Here is a 15,000-nt window from a genome sequence, read left to right as displayed (position 1 = left end):
TCGTTTGACAGCACAATCATCAGTGTATTTTGGATTCATGTCAATTTGTGTTTTCAGATATTTAACCACTTGAACCGTCAATACTTAATAAACTTGCCCTATAATTCTGTACTTAATCTGCTCTTTTTACCCTCTACAGTCTACACCAAACCTCAAAGATAGCTGATCTACAAGCTCACAACATGCGTTGTGAGCTTGTATATCTGCTATTTTTGGCCAAAGTTCTCAGAATATGGACACTATAGGTTCAAGTGCAATATAAAAAGGAGAAATAAGTTTCTATCACACAAAGATTTGAAGGACCCCCTGTAGTAATTCTGAGGACCCCCTAGGGCTCCCGGACCCCCTGTTGAAGACCCCTTACTTGACCCAATCAGACCTGACCACGTTACTACAAAAGCTCACAGACTGGCGTGAAGTGACGCGCTGTTATCTCTGTCAGAAATAGAGAATCTACACAAGGCATCATAAGGCAAAGATCTAAACTTAATTTGTTTGTATAGCACCTTTCATGACATTAACACTAAGGCAGAATAAGGACTCTACCATAAAAACAAAACATTTTCAGAACAGCTCAGACAGGAATAAACAGCACAGGGATTTAAAGAGTTGTGATCTTGTACAACGGCAATTTGTTTGATAAATGTTCACTCCAGAATGGAGACGATCTGAAAGACACAAGGACAGTACTTTCTTTTGTGTGTCTAACAAATATTTTCAATATGCCTCTCCTCTCCTCTCCTCTCCTCTCCTCTCCTCTCCTCTCCTCTCCTCTCCTCTCCTCTCCTCTCCTCTCTTCAGGCAAGAGTTTCACTCTGACCATCACAGTGTTCAGTAACCCTCCTCAGGTGGCCACCTACCAGAGAGCCATCAAGATCACCGTGGACGGTCCCAGAGAGCCCCGCCGTGAGTCTCGCACGCACGCACGCATGCACGCACATACGCACGCACTAGGGCATTAACAACTTGTGATTTTTGCAAGTCGACTCGACTCAGTAAAAAGTTGAGTTGAAGTCGACTTTATCGTTTGACGACGTCATCACATCACACACGATCCCCCAATTATTATGGGGGGTCCCCAGACGATTAACTTAATGTGAAACATTCTTTTCGGTAAACAAACCAACATAAAGTTTAAGTGTATAGACGGTATCTTCACATTTCTAAAGTGCCAATTTAAGGACTTTTTAATACCTCTAAAATGGAAAATTAAACATTGTCCAAATTGTCAAATATGTAGAGGCAGAAATTGTGAAAATAGCCGATCTACATGCTCACAACGTCTCGCATCGCGAGGCGTTGTGTGCATGTAGATCTGCTATTTTCACAATAGAAAGTATATATTTCTTTTTTCAACTTCGACGTTTGACTTTTTCTGGTGGGAGTCGACTTGTGTAATGAAGTGGACTGAGTCGACTTTTTTGTTACAATGCCCTAGCACGCACACGCGTGCGCACACACACTACCACACCTCGTGGTGGTCTGTTGCGCTGTTCCCCACTGGGATTTAACAGGGGAATCCCACTGACTGAGAGAGAGGGGGAGAGACAGAGATATTATCTCGACAGTTTGTGTCCGTTGGATGTGATGCACTTTAGACCAACAGCAGTAGGGCTGTCACGATTATGACATTTTACATGTCGATGAATCGTCACTCAAATAATTGCGATGAACGATTTAATTGTGTTTTTGTCGTTGCCAATTATATTTCTGTTTGGCTTTTAGGTTTTGAAGTTGCTTATGGCAGATATGACACATAACCTAAATATACAATATATTTAAAAATAGCGTAGCATTAAACATGTTTCAACATGGAAACGATTATGACGATTCTGTCAAATAATTGAAATAGAGGAAGATTTCGAGAGACAGGAGAGATGATGACAGGAGGAAAGAGAAACAGACAGACAGATGAGAGAGAGAGAGAGAGAGAGAGAGAGAGAGAGAGAGAGAGAGAGAGAGAGAGAGAGTCCTATACCAGCCTCAGCTCAGCTGTGAATAACCATCAATCGTCTGCAACACACCCACACACAGACACCAACACACGCACGTACAGTACACACACACACACACACACACACACACACACACACACACACACACACACACACACACACACACACACACACACACACACACACACACACACACACACACACACACACACACACACACACACACACACTCACTCACTCACACACACACACACACACACACACTTCCCCCTGTCGGGAGGAAGTAAGTCTGAAACTGGAGCTCAGGCCGAGGCCTTTGAAGTGCAGCCAAAGCCTTGGAGAGCACGCCAGACCACGCCGCACATGCACGCACAAACACACACACACACACACACACACACACACACACACACACACACACACACACACACACACACACACACACACACACACACACACACACACACACACACACACACACACACACACACAGGGAGACAGCCAGACCCCAGTGCGGTGCCCACCACAGAATTCCCCATCAGAACAGCAGGGTGCAGTGAGCAGGGAGTGTTGACCTAAACGCTACAACGTCTTACAGACGATGGTGTCACCTGAAAACTCTGTAATCTGTAATCCTTGGATTAATATGTCATCAGAGTTTCAAGTGTACAGTCTATGTTCCCCCACCCACCTGGAGTGTGATTCTGATCACCCGAAACCCTTTCAGAGTCAGGTTGAAGTTGCTTGCGACCGTAGGGAGCAGTTAGTATCAAAACCTCCACCTCATGTCAGTCAGTGAGTCAGTCAGTCAGTCAGTCAGTCAGTCAGTCACGCCTCATGTCACGCTCCATATATGGCCATTAATTTATTTGTGAATTGATTTACCCCATTGACTTGAATCAATTGTCCTTGTCCCTTTTATGCCCTTAGATGGAGATCCCTGATCATCAACATTAAGCCCATATCTGGGAATGCTCATATATGGACATGAGACTGACATTGTGTCACCCCGGCCAACAGAGTAATGTTCTCTCTCTCTTTCTCTTTCTCTTTCTCTCTCTCTCTCTCTCTCTCTCTCTCTCTCTCTCTCTCTCTCTCTCTCTCTCTCTCTCTCTCTCCCCCCCACCAGGCCACAGACAGAAGCTGGACGAGGTGAAGCCGGGGACACTGGCCTTCTCGGAGCGTCTGACGGAGCTGGAGCAGCTTAGGCGGGGCTCCATGAGGGTGACGCCCCCCCACCACCACCACCATCACCACCACCACGCCTCCGCAGCCTCCGCACGCTCCTCCGCAGCCGGCCTCAACTCCGCCCCTTTCTCCAGCCCCACCCACACGCAAATAGCAGGTTAGAGAGAGAGAAGTGTCCGCCGCCGCCCAACTGAATGGTTTGATTGAAAGCGTCTCAATCTTTTTTTTTTTTACTTCAAGGAGAATACAGTATGCTTCTCCTAGGCCACTGTTTCCCAAACAGTGGGTTGAATATCTCTTTATTTTGTACCTACATTTTGTCATTCATTGTTATTATTTTTAAAAGATTCTCTAAAGGTTCCCACAAAAATTCACACGTTTTCATGACGAGTTGAAAACAAATTCAGACATTTTTCAAAAAGAATTTCACGAATAAAATGTAAAATAATTAAAGAATTCCCTAAATTAGAGAACAAAATAATGTTTAAGAAGCAGATCTGCAAGCTGGCAACGCGTCACGAAGCGACGTGCTGGTTCCTAACTATCAATAATTTAGCTGGGAGTCAATTGAGTTGAGTGTCCTGAAAGCTTCATCGGATGTGTAATTGATGTCATCATTGAAGTCATGTTTTGGGGCGACCTACTCCTTTAACAGGCCCTAAACACCAGCTATACATGTCCTCATTTATGCATACTACAGCTTGGTCCACATGTCGTACATAAAACACTTTTTACCAGGCACGACAGCCAAGCTGGTATTCTGTTGTGTGGTGTTTAAAGTGAACGTCTTTGTGGGCAGAGTTTGTCACTGTGATAGCGTCATAAAGGGCTGTCCACCAAACCTTTCGTCGGAATGCCTGTCCATACTCTCTCCGACCACCGAACTTTTCGTCGGCCTAAAAAAAAATCTATTTTTGGTGCCAAGAAGGTAACATCTCAAGAATCCATGGCACTATACTGTATGTACGTATGTCTACACACTGGTTTTGGCGCTGTGGTTGGTGTGTCAGTCCCACAGTTTGTTTGTGTGTAACTTACGGTTTCATTAAACCTCCATTGTTCCTCATTGTGGTTTTGGCCAAACCCTTTGTGGTCAGTGTGTGTGTGTGTGTGTGTGTGTGTGTGTGTGTGTGTGTGTGTGTGTGTGTGTGTGTGTGTGTGTGTGTGTGTGTTCATGGGAAGGAGGAAGTGAGAGATGATGGCGAGGGAAAAAAAGAAAAGAAAACGTTTTATTTAAAAAGTGCGTAATTGAGATGCTCACTGAACATTTATGCCACTCAAGCCAACTCACAAAACAACAGCGGACATTATCTTAATTATTTTTGGAAGAATTGTGATTGCATAGAGTTGAGAATGTCATATATTCAACCAAAATTCATACTGCATTGGAAATACACAGACTGAACTGATCTGTTTTAAATTACTCTGATATTATGTACTTTAGTCAGTTTTTAATGCACTTTATTCCGGGTATTCTTCAAAAGTTTTAACTGCATATGAGGGGTCTGCACAATTAAGAATGTCACTCAGGTTTACTTTCGATGTGACAATAAAGTTTGATTCTCTGGGCGAAATCCTCATGGTAGAGACAGAGCCATGTCCAATGAAAGAGTGAAACAGACAGACAGACAGATAGCCAGACAGCGATTTCAGTCATTTCATTCAAAAACAGTAACACATTCTGTTGTCAGAGGAAACCGTTATTAAGTCATGTAAAACTTCTCTATAGCATGTCTTCCTTTTCTTCTGTTTGCCCCTCCTCTCTCTATCTCTTTCTGTCTCTCTCTCTCTCTCTCTCTCTCTCTCTCTCTCTTTCATTGATTGATTTGAATATTCATTAGTCAGAAATGCAAACCGCACATGGCACAGCTAAAAGGATACCACAAAAAAGTCCTGTGGACTTGATCCATTGTCTCTCTCTCTCTCTCTCTCTCTCTCTCTCTGTGGCATTCAAGCGTTTCATTTCTCCTTTTACCTTTTCTTCTTCCTTTCTTTCACTTCTCTGTTTTATTTAACATTTGTGAGAGAGGAAGAAAGAGTGTGTGTGCTTGCGTGCGTGCGTGCGTGCGTACGTACATGTTTGTGGGGGTGGGTGTAGCATGCATGCTGTGAGTCATTTAGTACACCCTTTTTTCATGTTTGACAATGTACTGTATGTGTGTGTGCATGTGTTTATGTGTGTGTCAGACAGTTTGTTTGTGTATGTAAGTGTGTGTGTGTGTGTGCACATGTGTGTCTGTCGGTCTGCGCGCGTGTGGGAATGTAGTAAACCTCCCCGACAGTCAGCGAGCCAATCGCTGCCAAAGTGGATAAAGCGAGGAAAAAAGGCACAGAAATTGAACGCATAGAATGGCCACATTGACTCCACGTGTTTACACTGTATGAGACTCTATCAATGGCAGCATTCTTTTCATTCTAATTCTAGGTCATGCCTGTGTGCCCTGTACAGGGCATGTTGCTTCCAACTACATAGAATGGGGTTTCAATTTCAGACTGATACTGTGAAAAATACTTTTGTATATGTGTCATACTTTTGTAAGCTAAATCTGATGTAACTAAATGGATATGAGGGATTGAATGTAGGAGTCTCAGAAGTAATGTTGGAGAACCCAGACGTATCAGTGATGTCAGTCATCTCCAAATTTGGGCACTGTTTCAGCATGCGGCTGTTACCATGGCACCGACGTCTGTACAGTACAGGTGGCGGTATCGCTGGAACGAATATAATGGCCACATTGACTCCATGTGTTTATACTGTGTACAGGATATATCCATCTGGTACAGTAAAGTGTGTACAGGAAGTTAGACATAAGGTGCATCAACATAGCAGCAGCTATGTACCAGTAAGACTCCCTAATCGGGAGATAAGCAACCGTCACGTCGCATACACAAACTTTAGAAGGCAATGGTAGGCAATCAGGAGGGGAAATGGCTGGGACAGATCCATGTTGATGACATGACTTTAGAGATACTGTGTACCGCTTTGCGTGATTTTAGGGCAAAATCTGTAGGAGCAGTGTCCAAAAGTTTGTTTTGCAAAAATCGGCCTCATGGTGCCAAGGAGTGTGTGTGCAAAGTTTGGCATGGATCGGGGGCAACAGTGGCAGAGATATGAGCAGGGGTAAAGTGTGACGTGACGCATAGACTGACTGACAGACTGACTGACAGACAGACAGCCGGTGGAGGTTTTGATAGTAACTGTGACCTGACGGTCGCAACTCTATACAACAGAAACTAGAAATACTGTTCCTACGAAAGTGTGGACCCGCATGGAACACCATGTAGGTATGGGCACAAAGATCTACCCAACAGGCACTCCAACATATAGGGGCATACAAATCTGCCCAACGGGCACTCCAACATTACTTCTGAGACTCCTACATTTCATATACTTTGTATACTTTAGTATCTGAAGATTTGGGAGAACATACTACAAAAGATTTCACGGGGGTGTCGTTGTTATTTATATCAGGTCGCACTTGTTGGTGGTGATGTCACCAAGAACGCTGCTCCCTCATTGGCTAAGGGCCCTGCCTTTGTACTGTCCATCATTCTTTTGAGGAAAATAAACTTGACCTATAAAGTTTTGGTATAACATACTGGTCTCGCCTTTCAACGAGCCCACAATGTGTTCTCTGTAGGGCAGTGGTGCTATAGCACCATATGCAGTATAACCACGCAATTAAGCGCCACATGAAGCTTAGCCAATGTGACCCTGGGTGTACAACAAACTTTGAGCGGTTTGTGCCAAAATTTAGGCCAGATGTATAGTAGGCCACGCTTCAGAGCCCGGACAACAAACTTTGAGCACTTTATGCCATGAAGTAGGGTTCAGATCTAGACCTGGACGTTTTTCCGGGCCAACTCAAAATACAATGGTGAACAATAGCTACAGTATATATAGTTATCTTCATAGTTATTGTAACCGAGTACTCTAATTGCAAATCTAAGGCGTTAGGTTACTCTGTTACCCCAGAAAGTAATAAGACGGCGTTACTTGTAACACGTTACCACCAACACTGGTTGTAATCACAAGATCCACTTTCACTGAATATGCACACGACACAAACTTGTACAGGCAATATAGAGTGATTATGGATCCCACATGAGTTATAGGATAGACCCGCCTCAGTGTATGTCCTGTTTACTGTTGTAACCAGATTTCAGATGAATACTTCGGATTGATATGTAGAGGTGGAAGTCGTTGTCTGTGGCTTGATTCTACGATGCGGCCGTGACCTGCAGCAGCGTGCGGTATCAATAAAAAGAGGGACACCCACGTTCAAAGACACATAAACATGAAACAGCAGGAAGTGGCCTTTCCAGGTCTATTAATTCTACGGAGCCAGCCAGTCAGCCACCCACCCAGCCATGTGTGACTCCTGCCCCCAGATTAGTGCTCTCCGCCTGGGGAGAGCAGCCAGGAAAGGAGGGGGCTTGGCACGAGGCCTAGGCTTCACTGCTGCAAGCAAGGCACCGCATACGCACACACACAGACAAATGCACGTGCACACAGAGGCTAACACACACGCATCAGTGCTTTTGAGGGCTGTTTGGCGAGACTTAAAAAGCCTTCGTTGACATCTTGGCTGCTGTGTACAATTTGCTTCCTCGTCTGTCTGCACGCGCAAACACACACGTGCGCACACACACGCACACGCACAACGTTCTGTCTGCAGGTCTGTGGGAGATCAGTGCCGTTTATTAGGCTGTGGGGAGGACTGAATTGAATGAGAGCGCCAGTACCACACGCGCACACACGCACGCACACACGCACGTGCACAAATACGCACACATGCAGATACACTCACGCATGCATAGCCCCTCCCCTTCCATCCGTCCACCCCCGCACCAAGTTAATCGCTTCCTCTCTCCTCCTCTCTCTCCCTCTTTCGTCTTTACTCCTTCTCCTCTTTTCCTTTTCCAATTAACTTCTGTCTATCTGTGGCATTCTGTTTTATCCCCACTTTGTATTTCTCTCTCCTCTACTTTTCCTTCTGCAATTAACCACTTAACCACTTAAACTCTACATTCATTAGTCGACCGGACCGGGGTCCCCCAGGGCTCCGTACTTGTTCCGCTCCTTTTTTCTCTCTACCAAAGCTGATCTACACGTTGTGGCGCGCTGCACTATGAAGTGCTGCTGGGGGCATTTGCGTTTCTTTCGCCATAGCAAAAACTGCATTCATGGTCTGGAGAGGGCTCTTTTTAAAGACAGATAAAGGGCAGGGGCTCAAGCCCCCTTTGATGTCTATGTACAGTACACGTGCCTGGTTTGTCCCAGAACAACTATCGGCCTCATGTGGTGATTTAACACTCAACAGTTCATCCACAAACAATGTCTAGATTATTTTCACAATATCTTGATCCATAAGCTCACAATGCATCGCATTGAGTGTGAGCGATGTAGAGGTGCTATTTTCACATAAGTTCTGAGATTTTTCTATTTCTCTTCTAAGGTTTTGCCTCTAATGACATGCCCAAAATAGGGACGCCAGGGTTCAAGTGGTTAACAGCTTGATTGATTGATTGATTGATTGATTGATTGACTGATTGATTGAATACTTTATTAGTCAGAAATGTAAAGAGCACATGGTACGGTCAGACATTAAAGCCCCATTCCTACTGGGAACGATAAAGATAACTATAACTATATCGTTCACCATTGTATTTCTTTTATAATTGGTGTGAACACTGCCATCCATTTGGCTTTTTAAAACTGTACTTTTTATAGTTAAAGTTATAGTGCTAACCCTGGGGACTTGTTTCCATTGTGGTCCTTTGTCTCATGTCCTTCTCTGCCATTCTTTTGTCAACCCTCCCCTCTACTGTATTTCTCCACTCTCATTTCCTCATGGCCACATTCCCTCTCGCATTCATCCAACTCGAACTCTGTGTCCACATGTTGGGAGCAGGCACGTGCACACATAGACATCTTTAAAAAGTGCCCTTTCTAAAGCATAAATGCAGTTTTTACTTTGGTGAAAGAAATGCAAATGCCCCGTTTCCATGCCATACCTGAAGGGGCATTCAAGAGAAAAATGCCTTGTCCAAACTCTCCTGAACTTCAATGCTAGTCTCTCTGTGTAGAAAACCATGTTGTTACCCCACATCTCCAGTATGCTTACTTCAGAGTGGTATCAAGCAGCGCAACGCGTTGTGAGCTTGGAGGTCGGCTATTTTCATTGCTTCCACCAAAAGGCCCTTTAGAAATGTCAGCCCCTGCCTCTTTAACATTCTCTGCACGTCCCTTGTTGGGAGGGTATTCAGTTATCATTAACATCACCAAAGAATTACAATGTTTTTACAATATACAGTTTCTGAACACACACACACACACACACACACACACACACACACACACACACACACACACACACACACACACACACACACACACACACACACACACACACACACACAGTCTCTCACACACACACACACACACACACACACACACACACACACACACACACACACACACACACACACACCTCTCCAGCTCAAGCGAGCGTGAAAACCTTCCAAGTGAAGCTTTCATTATAGCATTCTGACTCATACGTGTTCAATAAACTGGCCATATTTCATTCGTATTAGCTGCTGATAATAACCAGTGAGGGGGTGTGTGTGCGTGCCGTGCATGACATGCGTGTGTGAGTGCGTGCGTGCGTGCGTGCGTTGGGTGTGTGCCTCTAAAATGGGTCACAGATGTAGTATATTGGTGCGGTTGAGATGCGTTTATTGTGTTAAACTCTGTGTTAGCCACTGGCTTGGACGTGTACGGAACTCGTCTGTCACATTGTGTGGTCTGCTTTCATTTAATCACACTGTAAAAGTTTAATGACACTGAAATGACTACAGTTTCTAGTTGAATGTCTGCTTTACATACATAATCTGATCTCTCTCTACCTCTCTCTCTGTCCAGATTCCAGGCAGATGCAGTCGTCTCCTTCCTGGTCCTACGACCAATCGTATCCCTACCTTGGCCAGATAACCACGCCCACTGTCCACTCGACCACGCCCCTTTCGCCGGGGCGATCCTCGCTGGGAGACCTGTCCTCACGGCTCACAGGTGAGACCGCACGCACGTACACACGCACACACGCACACACACACACACACACACACACACACACACACACACACACACACACACACACACATATACACACACACACACCTAGCTTGCCACCATTGGAGTGTGAATGTGGCATGTAAGGATGCTAGGCGCCGACTGTTTGCCGCTTCATCTCCCAATGTATGAATGAATGTGAAGCGTTTGAGTTTGCAACTTGCTTAGAAAAGCGCTATAAAAATGCAATTAATTATTAAACCACCACTTTGATATGTATGACATAAATTAATATTATAATCTATGATACGTAATGATAAGTTCAATCACTATTAATAATTTAGCAACTAATTACATTCATTTTATGTTTTAAAGTTCATAAAAAGGTTGTTAATTAAATATTATTTAAGATTATACAACATTTGCTCTTAAAAACACATCAACTTCATTTCACTGTAATTAAGATATTCGATAGAAATGTGTAACATTTTGAATGCCACATTTAGCTACTATGTCCCTGAACTTCACATGAAAAGCATAGTGTTGGGAGAGGGAGCGCTTCAGCTCTTTCGCCTCCAGCACAGCTGATATCTTTGTTTGATGACACCCGTGTGGTAGTGCTCCTTATTCGCACGGGTAGAGAGCTATTTCAACCAATCAGATTGCTTCATCGGAAATACCTGTTGTATAAGTTACATTATTCAACAGTAAAAATTTACATTAACACAGACAGGAAACGCTGGAACATTTGTGTAACCCATGACCTTCCCTCCGCCCCCCAGGCTCCGACCTGGCGGCCTTCGGGGACCCCCGCATGGCCCTGGAGCGCCCGTTCACCTCGCTGTCGTCGCTGACCCCCGACTCGCGCTTCTCGGACCCACGCATGGCCCACCACCACTACCCGGCGGCGCCGGGCGCCTTCACCTACACGCCGCCCTCGCACCACCACCACCACCACCACCACAACCCGGTGGGCGCCGCCAGCCACCACGGCGCCCTGGGCCTCACCATGGCCACCGCCCCGGCCGGGCGCTACCACGCCTACCTGCCGCCCCCTTACTCGGCCAACGCGCCACACCAGGCGCAGGGCGGGCCCTTCCAGGTAGGGCTGCGTTGATTGATTGATTGATTGATTGAAGAATTTATTAGAGGTTTGCATAGGAGAAAGTACAGTTTCATGACAGTACAAATCACTGGTACAAGGTCACCTAAAAGGAGATCCTAGTAAGCGTTGCAAAATATATATACCTTTTTCTGACTGCATATATTTGGTTAATGAATAGCTACACATTTGTCAGGTTAAAGGGTAACAATACTCTTTTCAAAATAAATATTCAAGTCACATTTGTTGTTCTTGACCCTATAGTCCTGCACGGTATTAATACAAATTAGTTGCCGATTCGATTACGATTACTAAATGAGTTGCCAAGTTATTCAATAATCGATGAATCGTTACTAGGGATGGGACGATAAGCATTATCATCGTTTATCATGATAAATAATACTCACGAATCACGATAATCATACTGTGGAGATTTAATTGATTGTGATATCATCCTCCGTCATGCACTGGGATCAATTCATCTTTTATTTGCTGAGCTGCATATCTGGTACCACTTAAACCCTCTATAACTGGTAAAGGGTACTTATAATATCTGATACCAGTCTTTTTCTCACTCTCCATCAAATGTCTTTGCCAAAAAATAGCAGATCTACAAGTTCACAACACGTCACGTTACGACGTGTTGTGAGCTTTTTGGCAAATGTTCCGCCCCAGGATAATGGATTTTGATTATCGTGATATCGTAAATCGTGACTTCTTTTGTCACAATAATCTTGATATGAAATGTTCATAATGGTCCCGTCCCTAATCGTTGCACCCCTACCTTCCAGGCCACCTCCTCCCCGTACCACCTGTACTACTCCACGGCCGCCGGCTCCTACCAGTTCTCCATGATGGCTCCGGGGGGCGCCACCGGCAGCGGCAGCGAGTCGTCGTCGCACTCTCCGCCGCGCATCCTGCCGCCGTGCACCAACGCCTCCACCGGCTCCTCCTCCCTGCTGCACCCCTCGCTGCCCAATCAGAGCGAAGGTGGGGGGGTGGAGGGGGCGGAGTCCAGCCACAGCAGCTCCCCCACCAGCAGCAACATGGCCGCCGTCGAGGCCGTCTGGAGGCCATATTGAAACCTGTAGTAATAACAATGGATTGCATTTTTATCGTTTTTCTAAGCAAGTTGCGAACTCAAAGCGCTCTACAGCCGTCCATTCATTCAAATACCGGGAGGTGAAGCGGAGAACAGTCGACGCCAGCGTCCTCACTTCCCACATTCACACACCGAACGGTGGCCACGCTTGTGCCGACCGACTCATTGGAGGCAATGTGGGGTTCAGCGTCTTGCCCGAGGACACTTTGATGTGGAACCCGGGATTCAAACCGCCGACCCACGGATCATTGGACGACCTGATCTACCTCCTCCTGTGAGCCACAGCCACCGTCCAGAGGGCATGCGGCGGATAATAATGCCAAAGACGTGGCTACTGACAGGCTGTTGTGGCAAAGCAAATGACGGACGAGAGTGAATGGGACACATGTGGCCAATGGGACAGAGCCGAGCAGATGATAGACAAGCTCGCTAGCCAATGGGAAAACGGGTAACTAACGGAGTCACGGTAGTGATAGCAGAAAGAGATACAGAGACGTTTCGGTTGGACTTTAACAGAGCAGCATGGGGCGTCATGGGACTGTAGCGTTTCCTCTGTAAAATAACTTGTCGTTGTGAATATTATGATTTGCTCATGACTGATATTGTGATGGCTTTGTTTGTGTTTACCTCCACGCACACGCCAAAAACCCTCCTCTCCTCTCCTCTCCTCTCCTCTCCTCTCCTCTCCTCTCCTCTCCTCTCCTCTCCTCTCCTCTCCTCTCCTCTCCTGTCCTCTCCATTCACGATAGTCTTCCTGAATGCTGTGTTATCACTGTTTGTCGACGCTTTTTACAAAGATGTAGAATTTCTTAAAAATTACACAACAAAAACATGTTTTTACGGTTTTGACATTTTTGTGACCTGAGTTTCATTAAAGTCCTCCCGTACAGAAGGGAGATACATTTCATGTTCCAAAATATACAAAAAGAAGAAGAAAGAAAGATGGCCAAAACGTTTTATAGCAAATATATCAAAATATAAGATACTTATATCAAAATATATTTTGAGTGTCAAGAAAATTACTGAAGCATATTGTTAAAACATATTTTCAGGGACAAACATATATTTTCAAATGTATTTATGGCCAATTTTTGTATATTTTGAAACTTTTTTTAATGTACGTTTATGTTCTGTTATTGGCTGCACTGAAACGTTGTGACCACCACACAACACCTTTTTTATTTGTAGGCCTTTACTTCAAGCTCTGTTTATTCTCCATCCTTCTTGCTGACAACAACAGATCTACAAGCCTAACAATGTGTCCCAGTCTAATTACAGTTTACAGTTTAGGCATTTAGCAGACATTTTTAATCCAAAGCAACTTACAATAAGCAGGTCAATCAGTATAATAAGCAAGATAATATGTCATTACATCAACAACAATACAACAAATTCATTAATTAAGGTGAGGGCTGACTCTAAGCTTAGCTTGTAGATCTGTTCTTGTAGGCAAGCGACACCCCTTGTGTGACAGAGTATAAACGGTGCATTGATAGACTAGAATGACAGCAAGGAGAGGAGAGAGAGAGTGAATGTAATGGAAACCTGAACTGACTGAATGACTGTGTCAGGGCGCCACCCTGTGGTCATGGAGAAACACATCACTTATTAACTGCAGAGAAGAGTTGCTAACCACAGCTCAGGGGTTACAGCTGAGTTGCACTCTGCCATGTTTAATGTAGGCTATGTTTTATCTTCCAATATCCTGAGCGTCATTTATCACTGACACAGATGTTTTGATATACATATTTTATGTTTGGGACCCTAATAGGCTGGGGTTGTTTCTGAGGCCTTGTGACAAAATAATTGCACTGAAACCCAAATTCTATGTATGACTGTTCATACAGTAGCACTCACTGACAGGCCTATATTTAATAACTTATTTGAAACATCATAATAAACGTGGACACTTTCAACAGGGCATATTTTGGACAGATCTATAAAGCTCACAACCCATCGCATTGCAGTGCGTAAGGTTACAGATCTGCTAGCCTTACTGATGCTATTTGTGGAAGGATGAAGTATACACGTCTTAAGGATTAGTTCACCCCCAAAATGACTTTTTTTCTATTGATTACTCATGCCATGGAGACTTAAGACAATTATTTGATTACAATAACCCCCATTGATTCCAGAAGGGGACCCGGATGGGGAGTAATGCATTTGGGTCCCCATTCGGAAACAATGGGGGTACATTTACTATAATGAATGTTTTGTCTTAGGAATGCGACAAATACAGAAAAGTATTATTGAACTCAAGTCTCCATGGCATGAGTAATCAATAAAAAAAAGTAATTTGGGGGGTGAACTACTCCTTTAAGTGGTTGAAAGAATAGACATTATCATCTATTTATTATGCACCATGACAACTCGAGCGCTCTCTTTAAATACGTATCTCCTCTATTCCCCGATCTCTCCTCTCCTCCTCTTACCTCCTCTTTCCTCCTACTGCTGTCAGTAACTCCTTGCATGGCCTTTTGTACGCTTCCTTAATTTATTTTCACAGTACCTTTAGCATTTCACATTGTTTTGCTCTTGTGTGTGTGCGTGCGCATGTGGGATATTCGCTCATGATCCCTTT

At 44.6% G+C, this 15,000-nt stretch overlaps 1 protein-coding gene across 1 annotated transcript in view; it reads left to right on the top strand.

Moving 5' to 3' along the window:
- runx1 (RUNX family transcription factor 1) overlaps positions 1 to 12,399 on the top strand; it is a gene marked incomplete at both ends in the record, with an annotated part of 30,490 nt that extends 18,091 nt beyond the window's left edge. Inside the window, 5 exons of the mRNA XM_080720688.1 lie at positions 802 to 906; positions 3,085 to 3,300; positions 10,069 to 10,215; positions 10,998 to 11,317; positions 12,109 to 12,399. Coding sequence (XP_080576814.1) covers positions 802 to 906; positions 3,085 to 3,300; positions 10,069 to 10,215; positions 10,998 to 11,317; positions 12,109 to 12,399 — 1,079 coding nt within the window. The remainder of the gene's footprint in view (positions 1 to 801; positions 907 to 3,084; positions 3,301 to 10,068; positions 10,216 to 10,997; positions 11,318 to 12,108) is intronic.
- Between the last annotated feature and the right edge of the window lie 2,601 nt (positions 12,400 to 15,000).

This window comes from Nannobrachium achirus (genome assembly GCF_963921795.1).
Source record: "Nannobrachium achirus genome assembly, chromosome: 24".
Classification (NCBI taxonomy): domain Eukaryota; kingdom Metazoa; phylum Chordata; class Actinopteri; order Myctophiformes; family Myctophidae; genus Nannobrachium; species Nannobrachium achirus.
This window is presented reverse-complemented; position numbering and strand designations above follow the sequence as displayed.